The 20,387-nt window shown below is 40.5% G+C and overlaps 1 protein-coding gene across 20 annotated transcripts in view; it reads right to left on the bottom strand.

Annotated features, from left to right (window-relative positions):
• The window catches only part of LIMCH1 (LIM and calponin homology domains 1), a 352,227-nt gene that overhangs the window by 204,544 nt on the left and 127,296 nt on the right, over window positions 1–20,387 (bottom strand). For all 20 annotated transcript variants that reach the window (XM_019962649.2, XM_019962653.2, XM_019962658.2 and 17 more), the window contains exon 2: window positions 4,432–4,502. In XM_019962649.2, the coding sequence (XP_019818208.2) occupies window positions 4,432–4,502 (71 nt within the window). The remainder of the gene's footprint in view (window positions 1–4,431; window positions 4,503–20,387) is intronic.

Genomic DNA, 20,387 nt, shown 5'->3' with positions numbered 1-20,387 from the left:
TTATATGTTGCCTGTAGGTGCCAGTCTTTTCCCTCTCCCATCTCTGTGGTCTTCAGGATATGCCTGCAGTACAGGAGACCCCGATTCGATTCCTAGGTCTGGAAGATCCCCTGGAGAAGGGATAGGCTACCTGCTCCAGTATTCTTGGGCTTCCCTTGTGGCTCAGCTGGTAAAGAATCCACTTGCAATGTGGGAGACCTGGGTTTGATCCCTGAGAAGGGAAAGGCTACCCACTTGAGTTTTCTGGCATGGAGAATTTCATGGACTGTACAGTCCATGGGGTTGCAAAGAACTGGACATGACAAAGTGACTTTGACTTCACTACACTGTCCACTGACCACAGCCTCAGCTCTCTCATGTCCTCCTTTTCACTGGACTGGACTTCTTAAGAGGGACCACCAGGCCCTTGATGCTTACATGTTTCCAAGACTACTAACCCCAAACAGTCCTTCTTCTTCTGTTCAGCTGAGACCCGCCAGGCATCCTCTGTAATGCCCTCTCCCCATATTCTGGGTTTTCTGGCACCAATTCCATCCCCCCCGCTCCGCCCCCAACCTCTTGCTTTTCTCTCTCATTAAAATCCCAGCTCTAGACACGGGACAGTGATTAAGAACAAAAGCAAAGGAATGAGACTTCTGAATTTAAATCTTTCTCATCTGGTATAACCGTGTGCCGTGCTTAGTCGCTTAGTCGTGTCTGACTCTTTGCAACCCCATGAACTGTCGTCTGCCAGGCTCCTCTGTCCATGGGATTTCCCAGAAAAGGATACTAGAGTGGGTTGCCATGCTCTCCTCTAGGGTGAAATCTTAGCCTAGTGATTTAGTCCACTGTGCCTCAGCTACCTGCTCTGTAAACTGGGTATCATAGTAGTTCTTGCGGGCCACAGGTAAATCTAGAACCAGGCTGGCAAGAGGAAAACCAGACCCAGGCCCCGAAGACACCTTTCCATTTGAGAAGAACTGTGAGGTTTAATTTTTCAGACTCACAAACCACCCACGAAATTTTTAGTGAACAGAGAGCATGGTGTCTCTCTATGTTAAAAGATTTGAAGCCAGTCCACCTTAGAAGAGCTGAACTGCTGGTTTTCAAAATTTGAAATTACAGCAGGTTCTCATATTTTCAAGGGTTGCTACCTGGGTGGTAGTGGTAAGTAGAACTGCTTAATCACCAGCATCCCCAGAACTCTCTCTGGTTCTAGAGAGTGGCACAGTCATGGGTATCCTCATCTACTCTCCAAAGACAGGCTGTATAGATCTATTATCTGAGAACCCTCACTTTCCTGAGACTCTCTAAACTGAGCCCCCTGACTTTCAAGCCCTACCATCAACCAGCTCCATGCCTGGAACGGGGCAAGTCCCCCTCCTTGCCAGACTGGTCTCTGCATACAAGTCCCAGAAAAATACACTTGCTAATCTCAGTCTGCAGCAGCCCAACACTTCTATTCAGATCATACCTAACCATGCCCCCACCCCCGACCAACAAGGAGAGGGGGGCCTTCTTCCTCCATTGTTACCAACGGTTAGGACATCCAGCCCTGAGTCCTACTTCTGTCTCTCGTTGGTCCGTAGGCCCTGCACTTAGAACTTTGTCTGCATCCTGTGTGTCTGGCTACTGCCTCAGCTTTCTCTCCAAGGCTCTGGCTGGGGCTGCACTCATGGTTTTTAGACCGCTACTGCAGTTCATTCCACAATCACACACTCTGCTCCAGAGCTGCCAGATGGAGTCCCATGGGGAAGCCTGACCCTAATCGTCAGACTCCTTCAAATCTACCAGTGGGTCTAATCCCCTGTGGTCAGAGAAGTTAGACAATAACTCGCTTGTCTTGGGTTTTCATCCTACCTACCCAGAGAGAAACATTTGTCCACATTCTCCATGTTAGCCATTTCCCTCAGCTCACCCCATAGGCTGTCAGCACTCAAAACCCTTTATTTATTTAAAGATGTTCCTGGCCATAATCTGTGCCTCTATGCTGTCTAACTATACTATTTCCCAACCATGGCTCAGATATAGTCTCCACCTCTCCACCTCTAAACAACCCTAACATTCATTAATGTGTTTGTAATGGGTCAATGGTTGGTGCCACTCCACACATGCGACTCCAACATCTAACTCAACATCTTCATCCAGGTAAGAAACAAAGTCCACGCATGCAGATGTCTCTGGGTCCAGAGTCTTGTCTTCAGGTGAGCCCAGCTAATCCAAAGGCAGGCAAGAGACATCACTCCATGACAGACTCCCTCACATGGTGGAGAGGTGGATGCCTGTAGGAATCTTTGGAGCTGATGTTAGGCAAACAAAAGCTGGTTCCAAAGACCCACTTCAACAGACTTCAGAGAGCATGATGCACATAAATTAGACTGGATTCTGGTGAATCTGTTAACATCAGGAGAGGGTCAAGCCTAGACTCATTGGAGAAGCAGGTGCTAGAACACAAGGGAAGTGTTTGGAGCCTGTTTGAGCTTGTCTCTGTGAGATGCTGAACTAATTGTGGTTTACTTAACGGATGAGCTCTGATTTAGACTTTATAAAGAGAAAAACACGTGGTAATGCAAGTAAAGTGTGAGAAGAGGGAAGAGACTCCACAGGAAGGAAGGTATAGAAACAGCAATCAGAGGATATAAATTATTCTTCGAAGAAAGAAGAGCAGTGGAAGGCAGGAAATATCAACACCGATGTGAACTGTGTTGAAACCTACTGCATAATAAATCTACATTTGTATAGTAAATGTAATTTTTTAAAGCACTTTATCTACATTATCCTGTTGAAATTTACAAAAAGCTTATGAAACATGCAAGAGCTGTAAACTTTTTACTACCCTTTTAAAGAGAAGCAAATGAGACGCAAGGAGATTAAATAATTTAAGGTGTGAAGAAAGGACTTGAATCTTTAATTCTCAGGCTCCAACACCCCTGCTCTGTTAACTGTATCACTGGGTCTCAAACAATATTCTCCAAGTCACCAAGAAAAGACTGCATTCTGTGTGATTCTATTTACATAAAGTTCAAGAGAAGGCAAGATAGATAATATGGTGATAGAAATCAGAACAGTGCTTTTGGCACCCCACTCCAGTACTCTTGCCTGGAAAATCCCATGGATGGAGGAGCCTGGTGGGCTGCAGTCCATGGGGTCGATAAGAGTCGGATACAACTGAGCGACTTCACTTTCACTTTTCACTTTCACGCATTGGAGAAGGAAATGGCAACCCATTCCAGTGTTCTTGCCTAGAGAATTCTAGGGACAGGGGAGCCTGGTGGGCTGCCGTCTATGGGGTCTCACAGAGTTGGACACGACTGAGGTGACTTAGCGGCACAGGTAGTTGAGATTGACTGGGAAGAGACATGAGAGAGCTTTCTGATCTATATTTTGATCAGGGTGTAGGTTACATGCATGTACATGTACACTGTTCCCAAAACCCATAAGGTTGTATATTTAGGAGTTCTGCATTTCATGCATATACATTTCAACTCAATAAAATAAAAATAAATATCCTAATCACAGAACCTATTAAATCAATTCAAAACTCTGAAATCTTGATTTGATATTTATGTTCATCCATCTCTAAGTATTAAGGCTACAGTTAATTTCATGTTTAGAATCACTACACAGAAAGTTCTTGACTACATCATCACAAGAGCACTCTATAACAAAGCCCAAATGCAAAGCATAAAAACTGAACACCACAGTTATTTTGTCAACAGCATGAATTAAATATAGTCAAAATACCTCAGGGAAGTAGGTCTACAGAGGAACATCACCTGGCAAGTTTCAAGAGATTGTCAGTAAATAGAAGCACTGCCTTTATTTGGCACAAACTGTTCTTGTTTGGAGGGAATAAGGAGGAGAAAAGCTGCTACTGTTACCACAATTTGGTCTACATCCTTCCAATCACTTAGGCCCAAATTGCTACACTGTAGAAGTTGGTTGGAGCTGAGGAGCAGCTGTCAGATACTCCTTTATCTAGTCTGAAATTGTCATAGTCCCCACCACTCCCTATTACACCAATATGTTATATTTACTGCCTAAGAAGGCAATGGCACTCCACTCCAGTACTCTTGCCTGGAAAATCCCATGGACGGAGGAACCTGGTGGGCTGCAGTTCATGGGGTCACTAAGAGTCGGACACGACTGAGTGACTTCACTTTCACTTTTCACTTTCATGCATTGGAGAAGGAAATGGCAACCCACTCCAGTGTTCTTGCCTGGAGAATCCCAGGGACGGGGGAGCCTGGTGAGCTGCCATCTATGGGGTCGCACAGAGTCAGACACAACTGAAGTGACTTAGCAGCAGCAGCAGCAGCAACCCACTTAAGTGATTTTTTTTTCCAGATTCAAACTGTGAATGTATTCAAACCTATAGAAGTTTTGCAGATAAACTGAACAGCAATAATGATTTTTCTTGAATAAAACCAACTGAATATAGGCTGTACTTACTCGCAGAGAAGGATTCCATTTTCTAATCCTGTCCGAAAATCTTTATCACCAAAACTTCTGCCGGTTACTTGCTGGAAAAGAAAAGCAGAGAATAATTTTTTTTTTTTTCTTTTTCAATCAAGAAGCTCAATGATTCTTTTTCAAGATATTTCAAGAGACTTTAAATAACTGGTGGCATTCCAGGAATGGGAAAAATCTGTTAGGTCTGAATTTCCTTTCCATGTGTAACTTTGCTTAGCTCAGCTAATCTTAAATAGACCATTTCTTTGAAGTTTTTTCTTATTCAAAACTTTAAAAATATCTGTTCTTCCTGATAAGGATATTACTTTGGCGGTTTGGCCATGATAAGTCAAGGTCACAGCCTCTTTCCTCTTCACCCAACCTACACTTTCAATAAAGCCTGCAGAAAGTACTACATAGGGATAAAGAATCCATTTGTTAAAACATTAAGAGGCAGAGAGGAGGATCCAGAACTTCTAACCTTGAGAGACTAACATCAAGACAGTATGAAAAAAGCCAATATCCATGCTAACATGGTGTGAAAAAGCAAAATAAAAGCTGGGAAAGAGTGAACCGTGTTGAGTACTGATGGCTTTTCTTGATGCCTCTGACACTCAGTAGCCCTTTGGTCTGGGCACCAAGGCATTCATTTTTTTACTCAGTAAATATTTACTGAGCATCTACAATATGCCAGGGAAATATGCATGCTGTAAATCCTAAAGCAACCTCTAAAATAGCAAAATTTTAAAACAAAGCTAATAAGTCAAGAAAGGAGATTAAATGGAATTATTTAAAAAAAAAATACCCTAACAATAATAAATAAAAAAGGGAAAGGGAATACAGAAAAGATGGAATAAATAGAAAACAAATATCAATATTATAGACTTAAACCTAACCATATCAATCAGAGCATTAAATGTAAATGGTGTAAACACCCCCAAGTAAAAGAAAGATTGCATTAATAAAGCAAGACCCAACTATGTGATGCCTACAAGTAACACACTTGAAATAGAAAGATGTGAATAGGTTAAAAAAGGGATAGAATAAGATATACCATGCTAACACTAATCAAAAGAAAGCAATAGTGGTTATATCAACTTCTAAAACAAAGAATGGGCTTCCCTGGTGGCTCAGAGGTTAAAGAGTCCACCTGCCAATGCAGGAGACGCAGGTTCGATCCCTGGGTCTGGAAGATCCCCTAGGGAAGGAAATGGAAACCCACTCCAGTATTCTTGCCTGGGAAATCCTATGGACAGAGGAGCCTGGTGGACTCCAGTCCATGGGGTCACAAAGAGTCAGACACAACTTAGCAACTAAATAACAACAGAATAAAGAATAATACCAGAACAGAGAAAGTCATTTTATAGGGACAAAATGTTTAGGTCATCAGAGAGATAAGTCTAAACATTTTTACACAAAATTAAAAAATAAAAAAGCTTCAAGATAGACACAAACCAAATCAGATAGATCTATAAGGAGAAATAAATAAAGTCACAACTAGAGTCAGAGATTTAATATCTGTCTTCAATAATTGATAGAATAAGCAGACAGGAAATCAATAAGGATATAGAAGGCTTAAACAACACTATCAACCAAATTGACTTAATTGACATTTCTAAAATATTCCACCCTACAACAGCAGAATAAACATTATTCCTCTTAAGTTCACAATAAACATGTATTGAAGTAGACCAAATTTTGTGTCAGAAAACAATTCCCCACAAACTTAAAATGAATTAATTAGAAATTAATAACAAACATCTTTAACCCCAATATTTTAAACTAAGTAATACAATTCGAAACAACCTATTGTTCAAAGAAGAAATACAAAGAAATTAGAATGTATTTTGTAGTGAAAGAATATGGCAAAATAAAAAATGTATGGAAAGACTCTAAGGCAGTATATGGGGAAAATATATTTTAAAAAAGATCTCAAATCATTGACTTCTGCTCCTATCTCTTGAAAATTGAGCCCAAATTAAGTAGAAAAAAGGAAAAATTCTATCAAAGTTGAAATCAATCAAGTAGAAAACCAAAAAGTAATAGAGGAAAAAATCAGTGAAATAAAAAGTTGGTTATTTGAGATCAACAAAATTGATAAAACTTTAGCTAATAAAATTGATAACCTTTGGTATTTAGCCAAAAAAGAAAGACACAAATTACCAACATCAGAAATGACATGATATCATTACAGATTCTATAGACACTAAAAGGATAACTAAGAAATATTATAAATCTGTGCCAATAAAGTTCACCAACTTAGATGAATTGGATAAATACATTCTTTGACACAAACAACCCTAGACCAGTCCAAAACAAATAAAATAAAATAACCCTCCCAAACAAAAATGCCAGGTCCAGAAGGCTTAACTGGTAAATTACAGCAAACACTTAAGAAGTAATGCAACTCTATATACACTCTTGGAGACAACTGAAAAGGAAATAATACTTTCCAATATGGGTGGCTCATAAACCATCTAAAAATTCCTATGTACTACTTAAAATTATTTTGCATGTGATGCACAGCCACTAAAAAATTTCAAGTAGAGTTGGTTTAATAGTCTAACGTCAGCCTGCTAATCAAGATGTAGTCTGAGTAAATTCAATTTCCTAGACTCCTAATTGTAAAAGAAAGAGTAGGCACCATGCATTTGGAGGAAGGTGCTCATTTCCACTTCTGTTCCTTCTCCTCTGCCTCCTTCCCCCATCTACTGTGTCCATTAGGTCCCCGTATAACTGTGACACTGCTCTCCACTGGTCCAAATGCCATCCATTCTTCCAAGTCCAGGTTATTTAGTGTAGAGGCACCTGGACCTTTGTTAGGAGGGTCAACAGCTGAATAGACTCCAGAAATTCAACAAGGTTGTGCCACTGAAAAGTCTGGTCCTGAGACCAGTAGTGACAGCAGCATCTTCGTTTGGAATTACAGGCTCTCAGTTCTTCCCCTGTCTCCAAGACCTACTTAACAAGCATTTAAAAAACATCCCCATGTGACTCATATGTAAAGTAATTTTTACAAAGCCCTGACCTTGTATATTAAGTAAGTCCGAAGTTCATACTCAGAAATGGAGGACATCTCATTGGAATCAGGATTTTGGATGACCTGTCTCAATGACCCATCTTAGCAACATCTTTATGATGCATTTACAATGTCACACATTGCATATTTTAACAATAAAGACTATCAATTACCGTTCTCTTTGTAATAGCATAAGCCATTGCTTTTTTTTTTTTTTTTCAAAAAAGCAAAATAACTACCAAGAATCAGCCACCATTTCCAACAGACCATGAGCAGGGGAAATGAAAAGTGACTGCCAAACTCTTCACTAATCTCCCCACCTGGACCCTGACTGACAGGGGACTCTCAGTAACCTTGCAGACAAGGCACTGGCCAAGCCATCAGCCTGTGATCACTCTCCAAGGACACATAACAGTATGGGAAGATTAATAGAGCCCTTAAAAGATGGAGATCTGGGACATGTAGTGGGTGAGAAGAGAGCCCAGGTTCAGAAGCATTCAGGGGCTAAGAGGGGAAAAGAAGCATGCAATGTCAACAGTACTTTCCCACCCCACCAAATCTTGCTCTTCACACCTTGCTGATCCTCACTGACCTACCAATTAGTCCTTGCAACTCTACCCTTGCAGTTGTTCAGCTTAGTCATACGTGACCCCAATCTTTCATACCCAATCATACCCAGTAACAAACCCTGTTGATTCACCCTTCAGAATTTAGCCAGAATCCAACCATGTCTACCACCTTACTCTGAGTCATCATCATCTTACACCTCGATGAGAGTCTCAATTGGCTCACTGCTTCCATCCTTGCCTTCTTCCATCTATTCTCAACCCAGCAGCCAGAGTAATCCTGTCAAGTTAGGGCATGTCACTACTCCATTCAACCTCCACTCCATATTTCGCCATCTCACTCACAGTAAAAGCCAAAGTTTCTACAGTTTTCTCTGAAGGTATTCAACATGAAAACAAACAAAGGGGAGAAAAACCCTAAAAAGGGAGCATGGACGAAGCTATTGAACACTACCATTATTTTAAGGGTGGATATAATGAACTTGCATACATCTCCCTCATTCATGGGGGTCCTCAGAAGTACTTATGGTGACAATTACATCACCAACTAAGCCCAGTAAGCCTTTCAGTTCAGTTCAGTCACTCAGTTGTGTCCAACTCTTTGCAACCCCATGAATCGCAGCACGCCAGGCCTCCCTGTCTATCACCAACTCCCGGAGTTCACTGAGACTCACGTCCATCGAGTCAGTGATACCATCCAGCCATCTCATCCTCTGTTGTCCCCTTCTCCTCCTGCCCCTAAACCCTCCCAGCATCAGAGTCTTTTCCAATGAGTCAACTCTTCACATCAGATCAGATCAGATCAGATCAGTCGCTCAGTCGTGTCCAACTCTTTGCAACCCCATGAATCACAGCACGCCAGGCCTCCCTGTCCATCACCAATTCCCGGAGTTCACTCAAACTCACGTCCATCGAGTCAGTGATGCCATCCAGTCATCTCATCCTCTGTCGTCCCCTTCTCCTCTTGCCCCCAATCCCTCCCAGCATCAGAGTCTTTTCCAATGAGTCAACTCTTCGCATGAGGTGGCCAAAGTACTGGAGTTTCAGCTTTAGTATCATTCCTTCCAAAGAAATCCCAGGGCTGATCTCCTTCAGAATGGACTGGTTGGATCTCCTTGCAGTCCAAGAGACTCTCAAGAGTCTTTTCAGGAGAACCCAATGCCAGATTTTTCCCTACTTTATGGTTTAGAATTAATTCACTTTCATCACTAACCAAAATATTTGTTGGATGGACATGCTTTGTCAGACTGAAATAGTCTATGAATGGATAACAGACCAAAACCTTGATACTTTTAGAGGATAAGAATCACTTTCTTCTACCAAAAGCAGAAGCAAGAGGATTTCGTGACATATCAGCACACTATTTTATGCAAGTAATTATTGGTAATAAGCTCATCTGTACTCAATTTCCTTCCCATACAACTAAAAGGTAATTACATCTCTGAGTTTGTCCATGTCAATGCTCTAAACCATTCAAATAACTAAAATTTGGAGGAGTTCAAAATAAACAGTCTAATACAGAAAACCACATGATTTTATAGTAACATTTTTATGATGTGTTTATAATTTAACACACTATATGTCATAAAGCCATATTTTGTTAGTTACTTTGTTTCCATCATTATTAAGCAGTTGCCACGAACAATCAAAGACTGCCGAGAATCAGTCTTTCATCTTGATCATTACCATTTATACAAATTGTATTACTGAAATATTAAATATTCAGGATTTTTGAAAGCAATCTGGTGGACAAACTGTAGTCCACTAATAAATTGCAGGTCTGATTTTAAATAAATGCTGAAAACCCTATTATGGTAATCTTAAGAAGAGATTCTATTGGCTGGCAAAGTAATGGTGCCTGAATTCAAGAAATGGGAGAAAAATACAAAATTTACTATATTTGGACTTAATCTTTGGAAGACAGGGACATTTTATCTAAATTATTGTACAAAAACAGGTTTGATTTCCTCCTACTAATGGTAAATGAAAATCACATCTCTTTAATTCACTGGAGATTATTTGCAGTTCATTATGCTCACTTCCCTTCTGAGAATATTTGACATATTTAACAAAAAGAGTATCTCATTTTAAACCTAAAAAAACAAAGCAGAATAGAATTGCTCTTATTTTTCACATTTACTGAGAAATAAATCCACTGCTATTTCTGTTACCTTAATAGGGTTGCTAGAAAAATCAAATAAAAATCCTATGGAAACTCTTTGTAAACCTTCTCAAGTCATTCTTATCTCAGCCAGAATTAGCAATCAACTGACAATCATCTACCAAATACCTACCTCAGGCTAGATAATATAAGAGGTGTGAGTGAGATCAAAATAACAAGATTTGGACCCTATTCAGTAAGAAGCCACAGTCCACAAGGAAAGATAAAGCATTACAAAACAGTAGCTGGTATTAGAGGGAAAATATGGGCAAGAGCATGGAGCAAGCAATTAACACGAACTGCACAACTAAAGAAAATTATTTGTGAAGTTATGAATGCTAATAGTTCACACTCAAATAGCAATTTCCTTAGGCTCTCTCTGTTCTAAATGTGTGCCACATATGAATTTCTTTAATCCTTATAATAGCCCTATGAGGTAGATCTGATTATTATCACTTCCATCTTAAAGTCAAGGAAACCTACCCACAGAGGTTAAGTAACTTGGCCAAGGACACAAAATTAGTAACCAGCAGAGCCAAGATTTAACCTCAGATAGTGCCTGCAGAGTTCACACTCCTACACACAGCTGATTCTGTACAGAGTCTCAGCAAAGAGAGGAACTCTGTCTGCCTGAGACAGTCCAGGAAAGCCTTTTAGGAGCTGGCACATGAGAAGGTCCCAGCGCAGGAGAAAGGATCCCTCAGAGGAAGGAGATGAATAGGGCATCCCAGGCAAACACAAAGACCTGTACAAAGGTTTATTTGAACAAAGAGGAAAAGTCCTGAGGGCTGAGACCAGGGGCAGGAAGGTAGGGAGGGGAGCGTGGTACGAGGTGAGGTGCCACAATAGACATAGCCCAGGTGGTAAAGGACCTGCATGTCAGAACTATGGGTTGAACTTGAACCTGAAACAACAAAGGCATCCGAGAAGATGTGGGGAGGGAAAGGTACTCTGGCAGTCAGTCTCCCTACTTCCCACTAGTTCCCCATTCCTAAGGAGACAGTACAAGAGTGACCTCCTTGTGGACTCTCCCACCTGCATTTTACAGTTTATGACCTTGTTTGTTGAATCACAGTGAGGTTAAGACCATCTAGCCAGACTTTCCTTTAGGACCACCACCCCTTACCGCCCCCCTCCACAACATTTCTTTATAGACCATATCTATTCATATCATTTCATCTTTTTCTGCCCTCTCAAAAGAAACAAATACACTTTCTCTTTCCTCTGTGAAAGATCTGAATCCCCTTTCTTCCTATCCGTAGGTGCTACCTTTACCCGTCAGTCCACAGCATCTTTCATCTCTGTGCTAATAGCATAATGATTTCCCACTTCTCCTAAAACACCTAATTTAATGCAGCTTCATTTTTCCCCTTCCTTTCACTGTCCAAACCCCTACATGAGTATCCTGTTCCTATTACTCTTGTCATCATAGCTCATCCACCTGTCCTCTCTGAATTCACTGAGAATTCTTAAAGGGTTAAGAGAGGAAATCTGCAAATTTAACTGAGCTCCACTAGTACAAGCTAAATCATAAGGAGATTAATGAACTTCCGCCAACCCTCAGCTTCCCTACCTACAAAGTGATAATTATACCTCCTCCAAATGCATGAAGAGTAAATGAATTACGTAAGAGTAGATAAATGAGTGTATGCCAAACCCTTCCCACAGTGCCTAATCCATAAAAAGAGTTCAAGAAACTTCATTGTCAATATTGGCCACAATATTGGAATCACCATAGATCTCATTTATGATTTCTCTCTTTCCAGTGCTTTTTTGCAGATCTTTCCTCCCTGATCTTAAATGATGCCATGCTTTACTGGTTCTCCTCTTAAATTCTAATATCACCATACTGTCTAATCCAACAGACATTGTCTCCTCTGATCTGAATCAAGGTCTCAGCATCATGGCAGTCAACCATTCCTTCCTTTTGAGATCACTTGCCTCTCCTAGGACTGCCCACTACCAGATACTCCTGATTTTCCTCCTGACTCTTTCAATAAACATTCCTTTCTCTGTTGCCTTAAGTCATTCTACTTCATTCATTTACTAAGTGTAAAACGTGGTTCTTTTTTTCCTTTCTTCACCTTTCCTTTGTTCTCTCTATAGCCACAAAAGCTTCTTTTCCCTGGGCATCCCCAGGTCTTTAAATATCTCACATATGGTAACTCTTTCACTTTTATGAGCTTAAATATCTTGCCTCTAAGCATCTTGCATATGATAACACGTTTTTATGTGTAGCATTCACCCTTCTCCTCTAAAGCTCAGAATCAAATATCCAATTTCTTACTTAACATATCCACTTGGGTACGTAATAAATATTTCACATTTAACAAGACCAAAACAAAATTCATGACATCTGTCCTCTGATCCAACCTGTTCCACCTCTGGTTTCCTACATATCAATGAATGGCACCACTATTTCCCATCACCAGGAACTTACAGACACATTCAAACCATCAAGAAGAGCAATGTTTCTCTCTCCAAAATGCACTTGAGATCTATCCTTTACCCTCCATCTCTACACTACACACTAGCATAAGCCTCCATCACCTCTCAGCAAACAAACACCAGCTTCCTTTCTAGCCTTCCCACACAGCACCCAGAAATCTTCTTATAGATCAATCCCATGTGCCTTTTTTCTACACCAGAATAAGTCCAAGTTATATACATAAGCTCTTCATTTTAAAGATGAGAAAAAATAAAGTCCTGCAAATTAAATGACTTGCTCAAGGTCAGAAGCTAGCTATCAGTAAGGATGAAACTAGAACCATACCTCCCTTCACCCAGGCCAGGGCTTCACTACCCCACACCACTGCCTTCTGAAGGCATATATTCTAATGACAATGACATTGCTACACTCTCTTTAATAACAATAATGCCTGACATCTATTCAGCTTGGGTTGGCAACAAACCAGCACAGAAGTCCAGGCCTGAGGTTATTTAATCAACATTATCAGACTGTGATCCTCTCCAGCACTAGCTCTGAGTGTTTAATGTTGAGGATAATAAAATGCAATCTGCAGAATCCATTTATATTTTCATCATGTCATCAGAAACCCAGAAGGCACTGTTTATAGCCACAGATTGACAGACTCCACTAAAAAAATCTAATTAAGAATACAAGAAATGCTCCAAAGCACTCTGGGAGCATTAAATCCTCCGATCTCGCCATTGTGCGCTCTCAACACAGAAAATGGGTCAGTCCAGGAACATGTGAGTGGGTTTAGTAGTGAGTGTCTCTGCACATCCTCAGGCTGTTCTTACCTTCCAAGGAAACGGAACAGATACTGCAAAGAAAAACAAACAACCCAGGTGCTTTAACACAACAGAAAGGATTAGCAATCAAAATGAGAGCAAAGAAAGAGTCCTGAAAAACTATGGGCAAGTGGAGTGCTTCTGGGCTATCTGTGTTGTTTCCATTTCAAGGAGCAGAGATAAGCTTCAGCCACAGGGTGGTTTTTACCTGGGTATCAACATGCTCATTAAATAAACACTTCAATTCTTGGCTAATTTTGACAGATCTGTATATGAAACTGCCATCTGGTCCTCAGCACAGGCAAATCTGTGTTTGGCAAGTCTTGTGTTAGTTGGTCAGTTGTGTCTGACTCTTTGTGACCCTGTGGACTGTAGCCCACCAGGCTCCTCTGTCCATTGAATTCTCCAGGTAAAAATGCAGGCAGATTCTTTACTGTCTGAGCCACCGGGGAAGGTCTGGGTCTCAAACTCAGATTTGACAGTTTGGAGCTATGTGACACTGGGCACATGGCTCCATTTCCCTGAGCTTGCTCCATCATCTTTAAACGACTGTTGTAGAAATCTGTTTTACACAGTTGTTAGAAATCATGATTAGAAACCATCTAATAGGACATTTACTACTGACTGGAAGTTCTGGTACATTTTTTCCCCCTAAGGGATGAGAAAAAAATCCATGCTGGAGAGCATAAACCAGGTGGTTGCAATTTTTTTTCAGAAATCCTGCTCAAGAGAAAGTTGAGTATCGTTGAGGCAGACTTGCTGGCTCACAGATGGATCTGGGTTTGTGAGTGCTGGGTACAAAATCCCACAATGTGACCGATGCTTACAGACACCATTGGATTAAATGAGACCATGAGGAAACAACTGGGCAAATCCAGAAAAAATGACACATTAGATAAGAAAACCGACCCTTGAAAAGTCAACGTCTCGAAGAAGAGGGGAGAGTTGAGACTGAAGAAACATGACAACCAACTGTATGCATCTTAATGAAATTCTAGTTTAGAAAAAGATTTTTAGGTGATATTTTGGGCACAATTGGGGAAATCTGAGTATATATTAGTCATTTGACATTAGTCGTTTGGCATTATTTCACAGGATTAAGAGTGACAATGGCATGTTGGTTCTGTAGAACGCTCTTATACTTCGGAGAAGTGCACTAAAGGATTCAGAGGGAAAGGGGTCTGGTGTCTACAATTTATTTTGAAAAGGCTGAAAAAATACTAGGAGGACGTATGAACTGTGTGTGTGTAAGAAGTAAATATAGGACCTCCCTGGTGGTCCACAGGTTAAGAATCCACCTGCCAATTCAGGGGTCACAGATGGGTTCCATCCCTGGTCCAGGAAGATCCTGCACGCTGCAGGGTAACTGAGCCCATGTGCACATCTACTGAAGCCCACACACCCAAGAGCTCATGCTTTGTAACAAGAGAAACCACTGCAACGAGAAGCCTGCACCCCACAACTAGAGAGGAGCCCCTGCTCACCACAGCTAGAGAAAGCCCATGCAGTAACAAAGACCCAATGCAACCAAAAATAAATGAATAAATTACAAAATTATAAAAAAGGAGTAAATATAGAAAATGTTAACAATTACGGAAGCTGGGTAGTGGGTACATGGTCTCTTTAACCAAACAACTTTCCTTCCTTCCTTCTTTCCTTCCTTTCCCTCTCTCTCTCATGTTTCAAAATATTCATAATAAAATGTTATCTGGAGCTAGGGCTGAAAGCCATTCAGCAGTCCAAGGAAAGTACTCAAGTCAAAAACCTATCTGGTACCCCCTCGTTTGTTACTTGGAACACTTTTCCGTATTTGTTTTCACTGATGACAGTCACTTACCAGTTCACTATCAGTCACTTCATATCTGTCCAGTCCACTGCCTCACCTGCTCACTAACTCAGAAATGGTTCTTGCCAGTCTTCAAACCAACATGACGTTCGTACTGAGGATGGGAAGGAAGAGGGGTCAAGCCCCTGGGCTTCCTGATTTGGGGCAAAGAATGGAACTATAGGCTCTGCCAAGTACACACAGTCCTGTGACAGTTGTAGAGCTGTCTGAAGAACTGATCACTTTCACCACTTGATATTCTAATAACTGAATAATTTTTAGCTAAGAATCCAAAGTAACCACAAAGCTGTTGTGTTTCAACAGTACTTGGTATTTTAAAACACATCAAAGTCAAGTTAGCAAACTACTAGAATTCACCCAAACAAGTTATTCGATTACCAAAGGAAAATAAAACATGGTGAAATGCTCATTACGCAGACAGAATGATCACATTTCAAACAGCCTGTCCTTTTAAAAGTTGGCATGACCTGGGCAACACAACTATTAAAAAAAAAAAAAAAAAAAGCAAGGAAGAATAAAATGAGAAAGTGACTTTCAGAAGGAAAGAAGGAATTACCAATGGGAGGGAGTCCAGGAGGGGCTTCCAGGGTGACAAAATTCTACTTCTTGATTTGGCTCTCCTTGATACAGTGATTCCAAGACTGTCCACTTCAATAACAAACGAAGCCATGAATTCATGAGGTTTTCTGTAATTGTGTTATACTTTACAATTACAAAGATTTTAAAGGGAGGACTGGGGATAGAGGTGCTGACCTCCACAGTGGCTCAATCTTTCTTTCTTTTTTTTCTTTTGTTAGAAACAAAATCCACTTTCCATTTTGTTAAACTCAGAAAAGTCTCTGTAGTCAGAAAATGCCACTTGTAAAAGGTGGTATTTTCATTCAAATATAATAGAAATACACCTCTACTTAACACTATTCCTCAGGTCCACTTATTAAAATGGTGGCTGGCACCATGAAAACCAGTACAGAGTTCCTGAAGAAAACAAAAAATCAAGTTACCATATGATCCAGCAATCCTACTCCTAGGCATATATCCAGAAAAGATGAACACTCCAACCTGAAGAGATATATGCACCCTAATGTTCACAGAAGCACCATTTACAACAGCCGAGACGTGGAAGCAAACTAAACGTCCATTGACAGAGGAATGGATAAGGAAGACGTCACACACACACACACACACACACACACTGGACTGTTACTCATCCATAAAAGAATGAAATTCTGCAACTAGGAGTAACATGGATGGACCTAGAGATTATTGACTGAGTGAAGTAAGCCAAATAGAGAAGAGACAAATATCATATGGTGTCATTTATACATGGAATCTAAAAAATAATGCAAATGGACTTATTTAAAAAACACAAACAGACTTGCAGAACTAGATAACAAACTTATGGTCACCAAAGGTGGTAAGGTGGAGAACGAATAAATTAGGAGTACAGGGTTAATGGCACCCCACTCCAGTACTCTTGCCTGGAAAATCCCATGGATGGAAGAGCCTGGTAGGCTGCAGTCCATGGGGTCGCTAAGAGTCGGACACAACTGAGCGATTTCATTTTCACTTTTCACTTTCATGCATTGGAGAAGGAAATGGCAACCCACTCCAGTGTTCTTGCCTGGAGAATCCCAGGGACGGGGGAGCCTGGTGGGCTGCTGTCTCTGGGGCCGCACAGAGTCAGCCACGACTGAAGTGACTTAGCAGCACAGGGTTAACAGACACACACCACTACATAAAAAATAGATGAACAAGGATTTACTGTATAGCACAGGGAACTGCACTCAACATCTTGTAATAACCTATAATGGAAAAGAATCAGAAAATGTAGATATGTATAACTGAATCACTTTGCTGTAAACCTGAGACTAACACAATGTTGTAAATAACTCTAGTTCAACAACAACAAAAAAAGTGGTGGCTGAGATCCACACATGCCTAACATAGCATATTTTAAAAACAAACATTTGAATATCAGACAAAGGAGTCAGTATACTATTGAGCTTTGGAAAATAAAGAATGCATCATCTTCTGAGATTTTACAATTTGAATAGTTCTAGGCAGACACGTGAGGCTAGGAACAGCCACACTGCCCCTGTCCCTATCTTCCATCAATAGTTCTACTATTTAAATCCCATGGTCGTCTAGAGACACCTAGTCAGGATTGGTAGGAGGCTGAAAGTCCAGACAACTGGGTTCTAGCCACAGCTCTTTAATAACCAAGGGCTTCCAGCGAATCTCCAAGTCTAAGATAAGTCTGCACAAATCTACAGATTCTCTGAACCCTCTTCCACCCTAACCACTCTACCTAGAAGTTTTGTTTGCTTGTTTGTTTTGGAGTATGATGCAGAATTCAACTTTATTATACATGTTACAGAATAAAACAGAAATGTGCAGGTATTTTTTACACTGAAATCATTTGTTACCTTAGATGTCCTTTAACATAAAAATATGAGGGTGATGTGTCATGATTATAAGATAAAACCCACATTTTAAAATCGTTACTGTGCCACCAATCATTCATTCACCTTTTGGCATTAATTTGGTAAATTTAATGCTTAATGCTAAGTGTGCAACTCCCTGCCACTGATATTCATGTATTTTTCGGTTTGGGGTGGTTTTTTAAATATATTTTTTAATTAATTTTATTAGATAGAGTTGCTTACAATGTTGTGTTAGTTTCTACCATACAGCAAAGTAAATCAATTATAGATATATATATATATATATGCACACACCTGTGTGTGTGTGTGTGTGTATATACACACCTCCCCTCTTTTTTGGATTTCCTTTCCATTTAGGTCACCACAGAGCACTGAGTAGGGTTCCCTGAGCTATATAGTAGGTCCTCACCTTGAAGGTTTGATGATAATAGTAACAGCAGCTTTTATTGAACCTTAATTGACTCACTCACTTCTCAGTTCCCTGCTGTGGTTATAAGAGACACGGCGGCTGGTTTCACAGTTGTGCCCTGAACAAAGGTGCCCAGCTGAGGAGACAAGTTTGAGCTAAAAGCCAGCCTGAGTTCTCTCTGTCAAACTACACAAACTCTCATCATGGAAAAGTCCTGTTTTCCTAATTCATATAAAGCCACTGTCTGTACTCAAGCTCAAAGAGTCCACCCATGATATCTTTTTGAGTTTATACAAAGGTGTTCAATGGGCTATCAGAGGCCCCAATAGAAGTATTATTATTAGCTCTGTTTTCCAGATGGAGAAATTCAAGTATAGACCATGAAGTAACTGGCCTAATTTCACATTGGTGGCGGAGCCAGGACTCTAAGCTGGGCAATCTGGTTCCCAACCCACGTTCCTAAACAGAAGGCTATGCTGCCCAAATATGCCTGTGTCCATTGAGCTGTAAATAAAGATCTAACTTCCTACTGCCTATGCAATCTCTTCTCTTCAATGTGATTTTTCCTCAAAAAGTGGAAAAAGAACATAAACCCTCAAAACCACAGAAATGCCCAAATGTCTGCCCACATATTGTCGATTCATTCGACACCATGGGGCGAAATCATAGAAATCTCTGTGATGTCACTGGACTTTAATCTCTGTATTTAAAAAATCATCACACATAGCCAAAGAATCCAACTGGAAAGAACCCTATATACAACTTGATCCTCTATGGGATAAAAAATAAACACCCACTGATGGGGAGTGAACGGGACTAGAAGGAAGACAAGATGCTTCATTTGAGACCATGAGGCATTTCAGAACAAAATATTTCCCTACCTATCTTCCTCTGGTTCTTTAAACTTATACATAATGTATTATGGCAGGAAATCTGTTCTTTTGGCTGCTTTGTGATGAAGACAGCAGGTGGTAATCCCAGCCAACTGAAGTATTGTTCATTGCTGGGCCTCACTGACACTTCAGTGTGGCGGCTGACCTCACTGAGGGAGCAGTGCCATATTGGTTTCTACTGGAGTGAATACAGCTCAGAATCTGTATTTAGCTCTCCTTACACAATTTTTCCTCCATAAACACTGCACATCAACAAAGAAGGAGTCCTGTCTTCCAGGTGTTACAAAGAGCACAAGAAAACAGTACACTGCCATAGCACTCTAGGTAACTTACAGCAAAAACAAGGCTATTTGTTATACAGCTAGTAGGTGAGATCCACATTTAACCAAAAACAAAACCAAACAGAACCCTCTGCCCACACATCATCTTGAAAAACTTCACTAATCAAAAGTGAAGAAAGAGGGAAAAAAGGGAAAACGGCATACAAAAGTAACTGTGTGGTTGTTAGAACAGGCAATCTGCTCTAGGAAAGTCCTTGGTTATATTTTTCAAACTCCTTATAATTAAGTCGTCCTGCGAGATGGCCTAGAACCAATGGTGTTCTACTAAATGCTTAACAACTGGTTCTCAGGAGATGGGGAGGAGAGAAGAGCTGATCTCCATGGTGTAAACATTCCCACCCTTGCGGATTTCCAGCTCAGTTGATGTTACTGAACACACAGTGAGGAGGAAATGGACACAGTCTTCTCTCTTGAGCCATATGAGCTGGCTCCTGAATACCACCATGAACTCACATTCTGCATCATATACACATCATGAGGCTAATTGCTAACTTAATTGTGGTGTTTTACATGTATCACTATTTCTATGACATTGGAAAATTAACAAGTAACAATGGAAAGCAAAACATGTAACTGTATCAATGTTCCTAAACTTTCTCACACCCTTGTTCATAAACAGTCAACATCTTACAGAAAGATACAACTATTCAATGCCAAGATGATATAAATCTATTGTCCTTTCAGAGAGCTGTTTCTGATTTCTGGCTATAGGTAGGCAATCAGAAAGCAAAAGGAATTCACTGAATTCCCAAAAATTGGAGCAGTAATAATAATCCAAAGAATAGGCCTTTCCCAATTTAAAATGAAATATAAAAAGTTTACCTTTGCCCTAAATATGTCCTGGCTGTGGAACATACTCATGTTCTTGAAAGCCTGTATTCTCTCGAGTCCTGTATTTACAGACATACTTCCTTCCCCTACTTATCAGTGCTATGCTCAGTCGCTCAGTTGTGTCTGACTCTTTGCAACACCATGGACTGTAGCCCGCCAGGCTCATCTGTCCATGGAATTTTCCAAGCAAG

The sequence above is a fragment of the Bos indicus genome, chromosome 6 (genome assembly GCF_029378745.1).
Source record: "Bos indicus isolate NIAB-ARS_2022 breed Sahiwal x Tharparkar chromosome 6, NIAB-ARS_B.indTharparkar_mat_pri_1.0, whole genome shotgun sequence".
NCBI lineage: Eukaryota > Metazoa > Chordata > Mammalia > Artiodactyla > Bovidae > Bos > Bos indicus.
This window is presented reverse-complemented; position numbering and strand designations above follow the sequence as displayed.